This window comes from Micromys minutus, assembly GCF_963924665.1.
Source record: "Micromys minutus genome assembly, chromosome: 7".
Lineage (NCBI taxonomy): Eukaryota > Metazoa > Chordata > Mammalia > Rodentia > Muridae > Micromys > Micromys minutus.
The window spans coordinates 52,910,752-52,928,696 of NC_137976.1; the positions used below are offsets into that span (position 1 = coordinate 52,910,752).

At 35.8% G+C, this 17,945-nt stretch overlaps 1 protein-coding gene across 2 annotated transcripts in view; it reads right to left on the reverse strand.

Annotated features, from left to right (window-relative positions):
• The window catches only part of LSAMP (limbic system associated membrane protein), a gene marked incomplete at both ends in the record, with an annotated part of 2,089,443 nt that overhangs the window by 1,317,234 nt on the left and 754,264 nt on the right, over nt 1-17,945 (reverse strand). For both annotated transcript variants that reach the window (XM_080918681.1, XM_080918680.1), the window contains one exon: nt 4,164-4,223. In XM_080918681.1, coding sequence (XP_080774807.1) covers nt 4,164-4,223 — 60 coding nt within the window. The remainder of the gene's footprint in view (nt 1-4,163; nt 4,224-17,945) is intronic.

Consider the following 17,945-nt stretch of genomic DNA (forward strand, 5'->3'; position numbering starts at 1 on the left):
ACAAAGATACACACAATTTTTTGCCCCTTGTAAACCAGATCAATTTTTCACATGCAAATGAGGTAAACACTGGAGAAAAGTGATTCATATTGAGGTGTGAAAACATTGCAGGAAGAAAAAGACAGATCTGTTTAAGTGTACAAATACACCCAATAAATCATGGTAAGCTCGGTGGGGGTGGCTGCTGTTCCTTCTGGCAGCTTTGTAATTACTGGCTCAACACAGCAACAACTTTCTTTGGAAACAGTAACTCTATATGCAAGACAATTATAGAACTGGGCATTGCTGCTGGCCAAAACCTAGGCTATGTATGTCACATCCCATTAGTTAGGAGATGTGTCTGAGCAGCCTGAAGTTTATTAAACCCAAGTGCCATTTTCCCCTATCACTTTTCTCAAGGTCTCCCAAGGGCAGTCGTTGGCTATTTCTAATAGTCCATCAATCCACTCAGTAAATAATTCTAAGTCCAGACTTTCTGAATTATTAACCTGATCTATGAGATCTGAAATCTCTCAATTCTGTTTTACCAAAACAAGTTCTAATCTTGGCCTGCAGTTCCCAATGGTGGATCCTGAGAACATCCTACAGTCAGTGAAAAACATTCTGTCTCTTTCCCCACTGTGGATCTGATTTGTCTGCATTTGTGTTTGAACATGTTAGAACATATTGAAATGAAAAGGACAGGCACAGCCCTGTTTTGTGTCTGACTGAGATCTCACTTTACCAAAAAAAATACCTGTCTTGTTTATGGCTCCCCATTTGTATTTAACTATGTAATGACTTACATTATCCTCTAATTGGTTCCCATGTAAAGGCATCATTTTCTCAATTAGTTTGTAAGGAAAGGGGCCAAACCTTGAATGGTCTCATTTTGCCAACAGCAGAATGCTGGAGTCATCTTATACAAATGAGTGAAAGCCAATTTTGAATTTTGTAGGGAATTCTGAATTATTATAAAAGTAAAAATATAAAGGCTTGTAATTAACTAAATGATAATAAAAGCAAACATAGTAAACATCCAAGGCTTATTATCACTCATTTCACTATATTTTCACATTATCTGTGGTTATGAAATTATTTACAGATTTTTTTTCTTGTAAAAGCTATTTGATGGTCCACTGCTCTGGTCTTTCTACAGATTTGTACACAAAACCATTCACATTCAATGACTTGCTGTTAATAGACAAAAATTAACCATGGTTTGACTATTTATATCACAAAAGTATTCATATAGTATATAATCAAGGTTTGAATATACTCCTAAACAGGTGTGGAAGCAGTTATGAAATTACCCTTGATTATTATTTAAGATCCTAGTGACCAACAGCACAGGTGTGTTCAAGAACATAGAAGAGGAAAATACAATGCTGTAGATATAAGTCCCTGACTCATTATCTTACTGTCTATAGTTTTGTTTGTATTTGTGGCATTCTATGGGGAGTAATCTATAGATACACATAATTGAGGCTGAGGATAATGTGTTCTGAGACTCCGTGTGCTGCTCCCAAGGAGGGTAACTTTGGCATGGGCATAGCATGATAATCAAAAGGAGACTCAAAGTCCCTGTGTTATGTAAATCTGATAAAAGACAACTATAGAAAGGGGAGGATTGTTGTTTGCCTTTAGAAATAGATGACCAGAAATTCCAAAAACATTAAGAGAATCACATTTGTATTTTTAGCCATTGATAGAACTTGATAAATCACATTCTATCCCTCTTGATCAAACACAAAAATATATTTATGCCTTCAAAGTGCTTTGGTCCCAGATAAAAAACTGAGTTTTTAACTAAGGCTTAGGCATGTTAGTAGTGTCACTAGATATAATGACAATGTAGACATTAATGATAAAGATATAGTTATACTTGTTAGGGCTAAGCAAATTGAGCCTAGTCAGTCTGGAGGATAGGTAAAAACTGTAAATATTTGATGAACTGTCATCTAAGGAATATATCAGGCCTACCTTTGCCTTAAAGAACAACACTAGAATTGCTTTAATCTGAAAAAAAAATCTTAGAAAAGCAAAATTTTAATAAATAAAGCAGTTCAAATATGCAAGTTCCTTTTTGCATTATAGTAAATTTCTATATCATAGATCATGTCCATGGGTGAATAATTCTGGCACGGTTTAAATGCCATTTATGCTTTTTAAAAATAGTTTCCTGTTATAGAAAAGAGGAGGCAAGTTAATATTCTCATCACGAGTTGCCTCTTGTCTCATATCTGTATCCAAGGTTTCCTACAACAAGTTCTTTGGGGACAGCACCCTTTCAAAGACTATTTCTGGTTATGTGGGAGAAAGAGTGGACAGAGAAGGAAATTCGGTTGCTAAAAGACCCAGTTTTACCCAGTTTCCAAGTGGAAAAAATGTGGCCAGTGGGACTGCAGTAGGAGACCATATTCTCAGTAGGTCATTAGGTAATTATGGAAAAGGAAGCTGCACGGGGGTTGTCTCATAAAGAAGGCAAAGAGACAAGGGAATCATGCCATTTACTCAGAAGGATTTTCATAGTCGATAGAATATTTATTATACAAAATATGCTGAAAGACAGGAATGTGGTTTGTGAAATCCAGGAAAATCACAAAAGAGAGGCATAGGACTTGTCTCACAACATAAACTTTTAAAACCTTACATTCAAGTTTGTATGACTAAAATAAGAAGAAACTGTCTTTCCTTGTTTTGTTGGTTCATTTCTTTCACTGTTAGCATCTTATCGCTTTAGGTAGCAGGTGTTCTAGTACACTCTAGAACCTAAGCCATGATTGATTAGGCCATAATTATAGAAACGACTAATGGATCCTGTAATCAGATAATGTTTTTTTCTGCTAAAAGATGGTGTCAATTTAAAATTACACAGTTTAATAATTTGATGTAATTTTTTTTCTGTACAGGAGGTAAACTATACACCTGTTAAGAAGTCCATCTCTGTGGTTAGGCCTAATGCATTAAATACAAACTTAGACCAACCTTGTGGAAGTTACTGCTCCTTGTCTCATTTATAGGTAGACAAAGCATGAAACCTATACTTTTGTGTAATGTTTGTTGTGGGATATCTTAACTAACACACTGAGTCCTGAACACTTCAGATGATGTCAGGTTGTAATAGACACTCAATAGATAATAATTGCTACTGCTGTTATCGTCAACTCTAAGCAAGAGATTTGTAGCATCCCACTAATCAGATTGAAGGAGGTGCTTTACCTCCGTACTACGGAAAAACAATCAAGGAATAACTAAGTCCTCTTCAGTGTGCATTCATTGATTTATATGTAGACAACAATGGCAACAGTATTGACACCAATTCATTTTAAATATTGGCGACAGCAGGTTAAAACAGAGAGAGCATCGTTGTCTCAAACTTATTGAAAATTTCTATGAAAAAATCATATCAGAAATGATTGCTCCTGTTCAATGCACATCATGTTGATGGGAGTACAATTGTGCCTCCCAGGACCTGGATTTGAGCTATTGGAAGAACAGGAAAGTTTAAAATAGTGTCACATTTTATCTTCTCCAGTCCTCTGCAAGTATAATGGCTGACTATCAATAGTGGGATTTAATGACATATCATTGTGAGTGATTTAGAATGATTACAAAAGTTAAGAGAATAAAAGCACATGCTTGTGCACAGGCACATTCACTTTCTTGAAGTCTAGAACTTTGATATCATTTTTAAGAGGCAATACAATGCTGTTAAGTATGACAGCCATGAGCCAATGATGTGGCTGGGATATTTTAATTGTTTTGGTAGTATTAAAATCCCAGCCCTCATTTGATTCCAAAGCTCCCAAACCCTCCATGGATATTGGCAATAGTACTACTGGACATTTGGGAGATGGGATATCTTAATATTTCAGGGACTTCAAGTTTTCAAAACTAGGAAGAATAGAGGGGAACGGGAGCAGGTGTGAGTAGAAGCAGATATAGAAGGTGAAAATTGGGAACTGGAGAAGCAAACTATCTTGAGAGTAGTAAATAAGGTGTGGCTGGTACTGATGCTGCAGCTGGATTACAGGAGTACCTGATGAGGATGAAAGTGCCATGGTCATTTGTGGACAATGGCAACATTGTTGTAGGAAGAGCAATAAGTTCCCATGCAAACAGGCATTCTACTGTGCATCTGAGTTACCCTTAAAAATCCTTCTGTGAGTGAGGTGACCCACCTGGAATTGTGATTGGAGACAAATTTACTTCAGCAGGAGGCTGGTTCCAAAATGCCAAGGCTAAAGAAAACAAAACAGAAACAAAAAATTCTCACAATCTCCTACAGTTTTGTCTAACAGACTTAATGGTAAATTCATTTTATACATGATAGACATAAGCCTTATAGCACTAAGCTGAAAATATTCCTCCTGCTATGGTTCTTCAGTATGCAGAAAGATAACAATGTATGATAGAATTCTCCATAATTAATTTTTCATTCTCCCACATTTTAAAAGGCACTTTTACTTTTTTGTTGTTGTTTCTTTTTACTGGAAAGTCTGAAATATTTCTTTCTTTTTTCAGGTCATATTACATAAGACATAGTTTGGCATAGAATGAGTACTTCCTTGACAGGTGCTATCTCTGAAAATCAAAGCTGTATCCTTCGGTTGTTTTAAGAATATAACAGTGTGCAGCTCTGAGGTCGGAGGTGAGGAGTGTCTCTGTAGAGAAAGTATGAAGTTGTAATGTCAGGTGATAGCATGCTTATGGGCGTCTGACTCATACACATGTTAGTTCTCCTGGACTGACTGCTCTCTGGGTGGGCTTTACATTGTGCTTCTAATAGAAAAAGTCGTTTTTAGAATGCTTATTCAAAAATCTGTTTTCATTGTGGGGGTAAAATAGTGATGGGGAAGGCAAGTAGCAAAGATTAAATGTAGGAGGATAAAGACATATCATCATGTGCACACTGTCATATTCCCGTATACAGAGAATGAGACAGCGTTAGAACTGGGCTACCAAATGTTATGATTTGTCTTCTATTCATTTGATTTTCTTCATCCTCAAGAAGTTGTTAGCCAACATAAACTTCTGATTGTTTCAAAATTATATTTACTCTAAGAACTAAGAGACTGTAAGAACTGAAGCCCTCTGAATGGACAGCATCAGGTTTTAAAGTACTTATTTACTAAGTACCAACAAATACTTTGAAAGATAATAATAAACACCAGTGTGGAATCTAGTCCACAATCTGCCCCTGAGTTTGCTTCCTTGTCTTCCCACCATTCAAGATTTTGACTGCAGTCTTGTTCTGACAAGCTGTTTACAGAAAAAGAATGATCACCGGAAGTTAAGGCAGGAACCCATTGAAATGGGACTGAAACACCAACCAGTGAGCACACATGGAGAGGCCTAAGGCTCCAGATGCATGTGTAGCAGAGGATAGCATTGTCTGGCATCAAAGGGAGGAGAGGTCTAATGAAAGCGTGTTTTCCCAGTGTAGGGGAATGCCAAGGCACTGAGGTGGAGGGGTTGGTTGGGAGAAGGAACACCTTTATGGAAGCTAGTGGGGAATGGGGATAGAAGTGGGGGAAAGGGGATAACATTTGAAATGTAAATACAGAGAATAACCAGTAAAAATGGACGAAAAAGAAATTGGGCACTCGCCCTGCTTCACCAGCATAAAACAGTGACCAAGAGGCTATGGACATCATGCAATACTCAGGGGTCTTTGCTAAACAGAGATCATTAATTTTCCAAAGAACTACTTCCTTTTATTTTTATTTGTTAGTTTTCCTCCCTTCATAGCTTTTCTTTCTTTTTTTCTTTCTTTCTTTCTTTCTTTCTTTCTTTCTTTCTTTCTTTCTTTCTTTCTTTCTTTCTTCTTTTTAAATGTACGAATGGAAAATTTGGAGCATTATGCAAAAGTTGGGTTCTACTAGGCCACATTAATTTTCAGTCTGATGCTGTGGGTATCACAATATCTGGAAAAAGGGGGGTGGCTCTCAAAACCAATGTGGCTCTCAAAATCTACCATGTTCTATCATAGACCAACACCCTCATACTACCCCAAATATGAGGTGCAGGATATAGCAGGCTCTTTACTGTGGGAAAAAGCTTTCAGGATACTTGCTTACACATCTTTCAGATTCTTTCTTTTCTCCCTCATCAAAAGTTTATCACAAACCCACCATTCATGAGACACATAAATTTTAGATACCACTGAAAATAACACTTTGCTCTTATACAAAAATAGACTCAAAGAAAGCCTACCTAAAGCGTCCATCTTCACACTGTGTTGGTATTTGCATTTTATGGAAAACAGTTTAAAAATCATTTTAGTAAGTGGAATCCATTTTCCTCCATGAACTGCTAATACTGAATTCTTAATAGCTTCCCCAGGGTTTTGTGTCTTGCTCTGAAACCCTGAATGATTTCATCACTGTTGAGGCACAGCAAACAATCACAGTTTATGCTCATAAGCATAAAACTTCCATCTATTACCCTTCCTGGGTTTTATATTCTTAAAGATGGAAACCTTATTTTCCATGCAATCTGAGTATAAGACAATGCTAAATTGGTTTATAAGCTTGGTGAGCATTGGTATAAACATTCTTAAAATGCTTTAATACATAATGTCAGCACTTTAAATCCTTATAGAGACAATTATGCTCCAAATTTCTCAGTTTTTAAATAAACTACTGACTGATGTTTTTCTTTGTTGGAGCTCATCTTTGTTTACTTTCTTGTTCCTATTATTCATTTTTATTGTAAAAAATATCATGTAAGCATGTTTCCCTTCTAAGAGATTCCTATCAAAATTTTACATGTCCTACATAGTATGCAATAATGTTTTTCAAAGTATCAAATATATAGATGATTAAGAGTAGTTCAAGAGATACCACAAATAATATAAACTATGTAACTTTGGTGGCCTCCTCAGTATAAGAGTAAGTACGTATTGGCCTAAAATACCACTCACTTAGCTATATAGCCTATATTGTACCAAAAATACCATATAAACTGCCAAAGTAGGGAAGAAATTAAAAAGTACTACCCAGTTGCAATATCTATGAACCATGATAGCAATTAGCATAGCAAGATACCCATAAGGTACACTAAGTGACACTCATACATTAGTAGTAGCAAACAGCGGTCTAATTGTACCTTAAGTAAGGTCCATTCAACAGGAGGAAAGCCATACCTGGTATTGAAAACTTATTCAACTTCTCAGAGCAAGTCAGATCACAGACATTAGGATAGAATATACAACTGCCACTTGGCTTGTCCAACATCATTCTTTACTACATTCTATAACTTATTCTTATACACACAGATAAATGTAGCTCCAACCCACATTAAAGTAGCATGTCTTTAAAGCAAATGGAGACTACCACAGAAAGCCACAATTGGACATTGTGCAGAGATCAATGGGTAAGGAGTCCAGCCTCAATGAATGAATCTATGTTACAGCTCCTGCATCTATGATTCAGGGAACATTCACAGAATAATGGGTAGAAATAGTGTAAGATTCAGAATACTAGGAATTCTATGGTGAAACAGTTTCTTTTAGATACTGCTGCATATACAGGATCAGAAAATGAAAACATCAAGAGACATATTCATATGGAAGAGGGATAATGACCTCAAGACCCCACTTGATAAAGAACTACAGATACGTAATGAGTGCTTGGGGCAAAAACACTCTCTCCCAAGGATGAGCCTCCTTTTTGTTTGCCTATTGCAGAACAGTAAGCCTGAAGTTATAGTCACAAACAATAATTGGCAAGCTCTATTTATAGATTTGTGCATACACATATACACATATATATGAATAAATGAGTAGTCATCAAATAGAGGCTATTAACTTGAGAAGGCTAGCCTAACTAGTCAGAGTATCATGCTTTAGGTTCAGCAAGAGATGTTGTCTCAGTATCAGAGGTGAAAAGTGACTGAGGAAGATTCCTGAAATCAATCTCAAACCTCTGCAAACCTATACACAAGGACTCATATATCCTGAATCTGCATTTTTACCCTGCGTGTCTACATGTATACAAATGCACCATACATCTATATGTACACACATGAAATGACATTGAAAGCATATCTTGAGAAAGATTAATATGGCTCAATGAGTATAGACATTAGGCCAAGACAGATGAAGGAGCAATGGAATTACAAACTTATGTTAAAATATAGTGTTATTTAGGAAACAAGTACATTATTGATTGACTAATTCAGTTACATATGTTAATAATGACTCTGGATTTCACTTCCATGGGAAATTTTAAAGGATATCATTATGATCTTCATTATTTTAGAGTATGATTATTACTTGTACAGAGGTGAAGCATGTGATAAGTCATTTCAAGAATAATTTAAAGCATAGGGACTAAGAAGAGGGCTCCATAGTTAAAAGCACTGGCTGCTCTTCCAGAGGGCCTTGGCTCAATACCCACATTAACATAGATATGTGCAACCACTGTAACTACAGCTCCATTAAATATGATACTCTTGCGGGGCCTCTGAAGGTAGTACATGACCCTGGTGTATGTATATGTATACAAACAATATATGTAAAATAATAAATAAAAATTTAAAGGAGTAACTCAAAACTTTTACCTATGGAATTTTATATATAAGGGTATTTTGGTAATTATCTCATGGGTATAAATAGGAAATAGTTAATTGTAGAAGGCATATTAAATTTATAATTTTATTATATGTACATTTATAATTTTGTGAAACATAATATATACACATATATACTCTAAATTGTATTCTAAAGATAATCAATTTCCAAGGATAGGATAGAGAGATACTGAGTTTCAAGTAAAGTTCATAATCATATGGGAAAACCCATGGGGATTTCAAAGATTTCTCACACATCAAAAAGTCAACCTACAAATTCTAGGTTAAACAATATTTTCCATGTTGCTGTCCTTTTGTCTTTTCTTGAAAAGCACCAAATGGATTTAAAACTCGTGTCTGATATTTTATGGCCTTTGGTCTTGTCTGTTCAGCCTTCTGTAACAAAGGATCACAGACTAGGTGGCTTACAAACTCCAGGAATTGATTTCACACAGGATTGAGAGGTCCACAGGCACTGGGTAGGTTCAATACTGAGTGATTGAGGACCTAGTTTCTGATTGACAGGGGCACTTCCTCACTGTATGTTCACATTATGGAATGGACTAGCACGTTGTGGTCTCTTTTATCATCCTAGTGGCTGTGCTCGTGATGAATTCACTTCCTAAAGGGCCAACCTCTTCATGCTGTCGTGTGTATAGATAGGTATTCAGTGGGAGAATAAGAAGGCAACCCAGATATTTTCTCCATAGCACTTTCTGACATCTTCATTCAGTTATTTCGATGTCTGAAATGTGTAGTTAAACTCTCATCATATAATCATTTTAAAAGCATAAAAGTCAATCTCTATACAGCATTGAGAGATTTTTTTGCTTAATATTCTATTTAGTACAATGTTAACATTTAATAACCAGTTTCTTTTTCTAGGGGTTTTCAGACAAAAGGAGTGACTATCTACCGGAACATTTCATCCTTTAAAAACACATTTTACCTCTTAATTATTTTATTCATTCAGTCAGTGAAAAAACAATCCAGATAATAATGCTACTTAGTTCTAAACTGATATAAAAACCAAGGGCCTAAAAACATTGAAGTATAAAAGGCTGAATACAGCATGGCCCCAGGCACATATTTGTAAGGAGTTCATACTTAGTGCTGGCTGATACAAGGGTATAACTCAAATACATATGTTCAAGATAGAGCAAAGACTATCTTTTTGCCATCTTGTTTGGAGTCATTTTTATTCTAATTCATTCTCATATCTCTCTGTAATTTGCAAAGCTTTCTTACATATTAGGTATCCCCCTGTTCTTTTTTCAAGGGATCAGGTGGTACATAATTTATATTTAATTTTGCTTGGTAGTTATCTTACAACTTCTAAGACCAATTGTCTAAAACACAAAATATTACAAACATATGGAAAACTACAGATAAAACTAAAAATGACTTGTGTGACATGATGACAAAAAACTTGTCATCAAGCCTAACAGATGTCAACATCTCGCTCTACTTGCTCCACAGCATCTTCTTAGAGAAACAAACCATAGACAGAGATAAAACCACCTCAATGCCCAAAACCCTGCTTTTGAAACTAGCAGCAAATGCTCCTATGTATCATAACTGCACTCTCTAGTTAAAAATGAGAAAGTTTTCGCCAATTCTATGTCTTCTCCTCATTGTCACTACATTTTCATGTATAGAATTTACTTAATTTTATAGTTCACATGGATTCGAGGTGATGTTTCAGATGCAAAATTCCACATGTAGTTAAAAGGTTAAAATTTTGTGAAATTATTGGATCCTGAGGGCTCTGATCTAATTGAAGGGTTAATCTACTGATAGGTTAATTGGACAATTGAGAAGTGGTAGAAGTGGGAAAGTTGGCCTCACTGGAGAAAGTTAGTCAATGGGTATATCTTTGAAAGGTACATCTTCTTGCCATTGAATATCTGAAAACACCTTTAGCAAAAAATAAGGAAAGCTCATGTAAGTAAAGATAAATATTCAAAATTATTATTCTCTACTAAACATGAGGATATTGTTTATTCTTCATTTGCCTTATATAAAAGAAGAAAGTCACTAATTAAGATCTTAGCATTGATTATTCCTTCTGTTTACATTTTCCCAGTTTCAAGGATTACCCCAAATTCAGTAAACTCCTACATAAATATTCTAATTTTATTTCTATTGTACTTAGATTAAAAAAGAAGCAAACAAAAAAAAAACCCAACTTTGATTTAAAAAAATTTAGAAGATCAAGAAGTTTGTTTCAACTTACAGATTATGGTTGGTTATTTAAGGAATAATGAAATCACGGTGTCTCAAGCACGAACTTGAAGCAGAAAACAATAGAGGAATGTTGCATGCTGACTCACTTCCACACACACACTCAGCTATCTTTCTTGAGGAGGTTCAACCATAGGTCCAAATTTGGATCCAGTCAAGAGAAGGCCTCAAGGCTTGACACTATTACTGAGGCTATGGTATGCTCACAAAAAAGGACCCATTATGACTGCCTTCCAAAAGACCCACTGGAAGCAGAGGAGATGGGATGGCAACATTATAGGAGGAAGAGCAGTCTCAACTAAACTGGACCACCCCATCCCATATCTGTTAGATACTGGGCCACCAACCAGGAAGCATATACCACCTGATATGAGGACCCCAACACATATACAGCACAGGACTTTGGGGTCTGGATTCAGTAAGAGCAGAGGCCCAGGGAGTGGAGAGGCCTGGTAAGGTGGTGGGTGGGAGGAAGGGATATCCTCATGGAGACAGAGAATGGTGGCAAAAGGTATGTGATGTGGAATAGTCAGAGGGTGACCAGGAGGGGTATAAAATGTGGACTGTAAAGAATGATAAAATAAAATTTTAAAAAGAAGAAATAAAACACAGTAGGATGACTTACTTAGGCAGTGGTGCTACCCATGGTGATCTGAGTCTTCCTACTAACAATCAAGACAGCTCCAACCTCCACCCGCATCCTCACAGACATGTCTACAGGTCAGTCTGTTCCAGGCAGTCTCTTGATTGAAACTCATTTCTCAGGTATTTTGGTTCAAGTTGAGAGCTAATGTCAACTAGAACAAGAATGTTGCCTTATTGTTGATTCTATTCTTTTCTGGAAAGCTGGTTTCAATCAATTAATCATAAATTTCCATAAGGTTCTTTTTTAAACTATATTTCAAATTTTTGCTTCTTTCTGAGTTTCCACTACTTTCTGGTAAACAGACGTGCTGAGTAGCCCTGCTGAAAAGTAATGCATGCTGGCTTTGTGTCACCTTAATCATTTTTCTTACATTGCAAGATTTTACCTTTATAGCCATGTTCTTAAAAGTTTTATTATGGAATAGTTCCTAAAGGTTTCCTGCCATATTATTAGATTAAATGCTTAAAACTGTTGTTTTAAATTACCCAGTTCAGATTTTATGTTTGACACTTTTATTTCAATCTTCCATCAAGCCTTCCACCAGTTTGGAGAAAATCATCTATGACATTTTCATTGCATGCTATAATTTTCTTATTACTTAGTTTTTCCATGAATATGATATCCTTTGATGTGCTACTGCAGAACCAAAATTTTCTTATGCTTATTCTACTAACTGTGTTTATTAGTATCATCATCATCAATAAATGTCTGCTTTTGTCCTGTTCCCAGTCAATAGTCTCACCCAAATACTTTTTTTTTCTGGGTTGTATTTATAAAGTGTTTCTGCATTTATTTGTATATTTATGTTTATGTTGTATATGCCTGCCTAGATACTATGAGATGCATGTGGTAGTCAAAGAGCAGCCTTGAGGAGGCAGTATCTTCTTTCTCTTTGTGACAGCAGTGTCGTGTCCGTACCTGTTGAACCATTGCACTGGCCCCCGAGTTTGTTTATATTTAATCAATGTTAGATAGAGAGCAAATAGATTCAAATTTGCTGTTCACAAATACACATTGTATGCACATTATTTTCTGAGCTCTTTGTTTACTTGGGTGATCAACTGGTTGCAGTTTATGAACATCCAGTAAGTTGCATGAGATTTTCAGCTTAAATCTATTGTCTATTAATCTTTTGTACTATATGACTGAAAAAAAGATAGCTCTTTATCTCAGGTGCGTGGTGGCTTAATACAAATAGTCTACAAACATTACAAAACATGCTTCCACATTCTGATGATAAGACTTATGTCCTTGCCCTTTTATCACCTACTGCATACATAGATCTTCATTGTTTATAAATAATAGCATCACAGTATTGGCATCAACATAGCTCACATACAGGTTTCCTGCATTGCATAGAAAAAGAGGCTGCTCTAAAAGCAAGAGGAAAGGAGAACACTACAAAACCTGCTCAATTATTTAGGAACCACTCAGTTACCTAACTGATATGAACTTTGCTTCTGGCCAATGAGATAGACTATAAGGATGTGAATTCTTTTTAAAACTTTCAATTTATATTAGTGGTCATGTAAATTGGCTCCTCTTCTGGTCTGTCATTTCTGGAGTCTTAAAACCTATAAGTCCTACAGTTTTGAGAGACTGTGAGTTGTAGGCTATGAAGGGTAGCCCATGGGGTGCAGTTCAGCCTTGTCTGGGCTTTGATCAAAAGAACAGTAAACAATAGAAACTGCTTTCCTGTCTCAAGAGGTTCTTGGGCTCTCAATGTTTCTTCTACACCTCTGATGTGTAACTCTCAAGAGTTAGTGTCACTCCCATTGTTCTGCTCATAAAATATCTATCTATCTATCTATCTATCTATCTATCTATCTATCTATCTATCTATCTATCTATCTATCTATCTTCATGCTGGAATATCACAAAGGTAAGAGGAGTTAGATCAAATCTTGGTAACCAACCCTCATTTTAATCAATTTATGTTTGACTACTCTCCCATATACATTTTATGTCACGGATATCAAATGATTTCATCTTTTTATCAGATGTTAGATGTTTTTTATAAGTCTACAAGTACATGTTTAACTAGTAAGTGTTCTAGTATCAAGCCTATTTGCCTCTATTAAGATCATGTCTTTTCTGTGAATAAGCCATTTTTGAATTTTCAAAAGAAATGTTGATTTTTCTGTAAATCAAGTAGGATTCTGGTTGTGCTCATAGGATTCTTCAAACCATGACCTGTACTTGTTGGCATTTACAATCTTTTCTCATATATATATATATATATATATGTGTGTGTGTGTGTGTGTGTGTGTGTGTGTGTGTGTGTGTGTGTGAAAGAGGAAGTTAACAGTAAAACAAAAACTTTAAGCCATGAAAGGAGCTAGCCTCTGTGCTTTTAATATTCTTTGAGTATTTGCTCAAATTTTCTCTGTCACTTTCCACATAGCAGTTCAAATCATGTAATGGAAAAATCAAACTGTCTTCTTGAAAATGAATACTTTTAATTACTATAAATTATCTTTTGTTCATGTAACTTTTTATTTTTAATTAGTTCATTTATTATATTAATTCTCTAGCAGATAGTATCAATCCATCAAGGCAAAACTTCTACTGCAAACACTTCAAGAATGGTATTTTTGTTGAGCGGGTATGAACTTTGGTCACTCCTTCATCTACTTGGGAAGTTGAGGAAGGAGTATCCCTTGGGCTCACAAGCTTAAACCTATTCTATTTAACAGAGTGAGACAATGTCTCATTAAAATAGGAGCAAATAGTATGATATTCTGTACCTAATAGCTGATTTCTGATGCTTAGTTGTTAATTCCACCACAGAGACTGAAGGGCCAATCATAGAACCTGTATGAGGCTCTGGTAGGCACCCTGCATATGCATTCTGTTTGTTTTGATTGGGTTTTTCTTGGTGGGATTTCTAACAGTGGAAGTGGGGATATCTGTGACACTTTTGGTTGCTCTTGGGACCCCTATATTTCTACTGGTTTGCCTCCTTCAGCTTTGCTTTGAGGTATTCTTCTAGTCTTATTGCATCCTGTTGATATCAATAGGAAGCCTGCTCTTTTCTGAGTAGACATGAAGAAACTGTAGGTCTGGAGAAAAGGGAAGTGATGGTAAGGACTGGAAGTGGTGGGGGAAAGATGGGCTTTATCCAGCATGTATAGTATGACACAAATAAAAGCACACAAAAAAGAGAATATACATTTTTTTCACTCAGACTTTTACTATTTATATTTTCTGTCTTACTTGTCCAATGCTTTTGATTTCTTTATAAAATTAAGTTTTTTAAAATGAAGGAGGAAAATAAGTTCTATAATAGAAACTGTGATATAAACTAAATATTTGTTTCCCTGTCCATTAAGATTTGTACACTGGGTCACTAATATCCAATATAACTTCACTGAATTTGGGGACAGTGTTTCTTGTGGAAGCTAAAGAAATGAGGTCCCTAAACAATGTGCTTTGTGCTAGTGTAGAGTAAGAAACCATTAGCTGAATCTCTCCAGTTTATCCTCTCTCCTCTCCCTCCTCACAGAACCTGAGGTAAGGACATATGTGTTGTTCGGGTTTGTATTGCTACAGCAATCAATGTAATCAACTTAAATGACACAAAGTATTCAAAGATCATTATGCTTAATCTATACACACTAAGAAAACTGACTGTTTCCGTGTTATGTTCTGTCCTACATGTACTTTATGTTTATGGTAACTAGTGGGATTCCAGTGCATGCTATTAAGCCTCTAAAATAATTAAGTACTGAAAAAATATATTCATACAGTGCTATGCCAAAATGGCTTTTAAAATCATGTATCTTTCTTTTTTTAAAAAATAAAGTTGTAAGAGAAAAAAAGACACAAGGTATTTTGGGTTCAGCACTTTCTGTTCATGGTTACTACTTGTTCTAGCTACGTGGGTCCCATACTCATGTATGGAGTGTGTAACAGAGCACAGCAATCATCTCATGGTTAGTGGAAGCAACAGAAAGAACAGGAAGAAGGCACAGCCCTATAGATCCCTGTTGGAGCATGATCGATGAGAAAAGTACACCACACTATACCCTAACAATTAAACATTTTACCACCTCTTGAAATTATGGAGTAGACCATTTAACACACACACACACACACACACAAAAAAAAAAAAAAAAAAAAAAAAAAAAAAAAAAAAAAAAAACTTTGGAAAGTACTTCAAGTCTAATGTACAGAATCACACAAAGACATATCCTAAAGGTCGGATTCTGAAGGGCAAGAAGACATTTTACCAGAAACGAAATGAGTAACCAACTTTACTAGGATTTTAGACTCTACTTGTGTAAGAAAATAAGTATCATTTAAGCAAGCCAGTATGATATTTTTCTATGACACTATGAGTCGAATAGTACAGAATCACATGGTTCCTCAGGTTAAAGTCTCTAACAAGATCATGATGTGAGGAAAGAGGCAAAGGAAGCCTGAAAGCTCAGATTTTTTTTTTTTTTTTTTTTTTTTTTTTTTTTTTTTTGTGAGGCAGTATCATGTGTTATGAACACTAGAAACAGTTAAGATTCACTGTGCCTACTATTAGGCCTGCTATAAGACCAAGCACAAGGCTACACTTACCTAAGGTCTTATTACTGTCTAACGGCCACCAGAGTGCACTGGGCAGAGATATGAGAGTGGTTGACTTAATGAGGTTTTATCTAGGGTTCCAAATCATTTCCCCAAGCTCCCCTTATAATGGTGACAGAAAAAGGTGGTAAAATCAGGAAGACCCAGTCCTAGGCTGTAGTTGAAAAGTACTAAAAAGCAGTACAATAATAAGCATGTAGAAATAATTTGAATGTCATTCTTAGACTGGATCCTGTAGAATTAATATTTAGCGAATGTTTAAAGTATGTGACAAAATTCTGAACATAAATGTGTACACTGATAAAACATAAAAGAAATGCTAACTGCTTAATCATGGTAAGTCAGGAAGGGTCCCTGAGATACAGTTCTCTGCTTACTCTTTTCTAGACTACCTAATGTTACTTTAAACTCAGCATGAAACTAAAACCAAACATGCTAATCTCTATGTATGTAAAAAGTTAGACAGCCCTTCCAGATCTTAATTTTTTTTTTTCCACTGACAAATGAATTTACTTTCCCAGCTGTGCCTTTGCAGTTTGGAGCCCATGTAAAGCTTTTGTGTGTTGATAACACATGCACTTCTACAATTTTCTGTCTGTGAAGCAGTCCAAGTTTGACTGAGATTTTCCATGCCTTCATTTAGTAGCATGGGTTATTTTACAGCATTCCCTTCTCTGCCTCTACAACAATACAAGGAAAACCTGTTAGAATGAAAGCTCTGTGTCCCTATGAACACTCCTTGTTTTGAATTAAGGATAATTTTGCATGCTTAACACAGTGAGGTTTGAATTCGTTTCTATGCATCAGTATCTTTCAAAGATATTTGTCTCCACAGGCAGGTGAGGGAAGTGTTGAATATTTAGCACTGGCTGTTAGAGAGAATGTTGCTATTCTTTGTGATGGAAAAAATGGATTGCTTCTTACTGAGCATTCAGAGGCTCCTCTGACTTAGTTATCATTATTGTTAGCATTGTCTTGGCAGTAACCTAGTTATGTTTTCAAAAAGAGAAATTTATGTATATCAAATCAGTGAATAACATTCCAAAGGAAGTCCAGAACTCCACATCTGCTTCTTCCCTGAGAAACATGAGCTCTTGGACCCCTGAAGAAAACCCTCCTTCACTTTATGTTTCTTTTAATGATAAGCAGGTGAGCTTCTTCAGATCTGGTCAGGGTGGAAAGTTTGGTGCTGACTCTAATTGCCCTTACCTCTTCAAAATACCAAACACAAAACAAAATAGAAAACCACTGATAATAAGAGCTATGCTGTCAAAAACAGAACCGCAAGCAAGAGACTGAAGGCAGAATGGTGTAAGGAGCTATCTCAAGAGGGATAATTAAAGTACACACATACACCAATAGGAAAAGAAATAGATGAATTTTGAGCTGTGCACCCAAAATCCTCTTATACTTTCAATAAGCAGAGTGTAAGCTAGAGTGCCTCTAAACTAGCAATTAATGAAGAAACAGTTTGAATGGCATAAGGTTGTCTTTTTTTTTTTTTTTTTTTTTTTTGTACTCTGTGTTTAAATAGATAATTCTGTTTGCCTCTACCCACATTCTGTCTGCTTCAGGGAAGAAATCTTGGTAGTTTTGACTTTCATGACACCAGACATGCACAAGGGACCTTTTTATAAGTGAAATGATTTGTCTCTCTGTGTTCTTGTCTTTTTGGTTATAGAAACAAAAACAGTTGCTTCATGAGATGAACCCAGGTGATCTTTCTTTGCAGTTACAAGATACAGATACTTGGGCATTTTCTGAGTTAATATTTAATCCTTTGTTTTTTGTGGTGAGTATGTATGTATGTGAGTGAGTATGTGTATTTATATGTGTGCGTGTCCCCATGTATGTCACAGATAGAGATAGATAGATAGATAGATCGATAGAAAGAAAGAAAGAAAGAAAGAAAGAAAGAAAG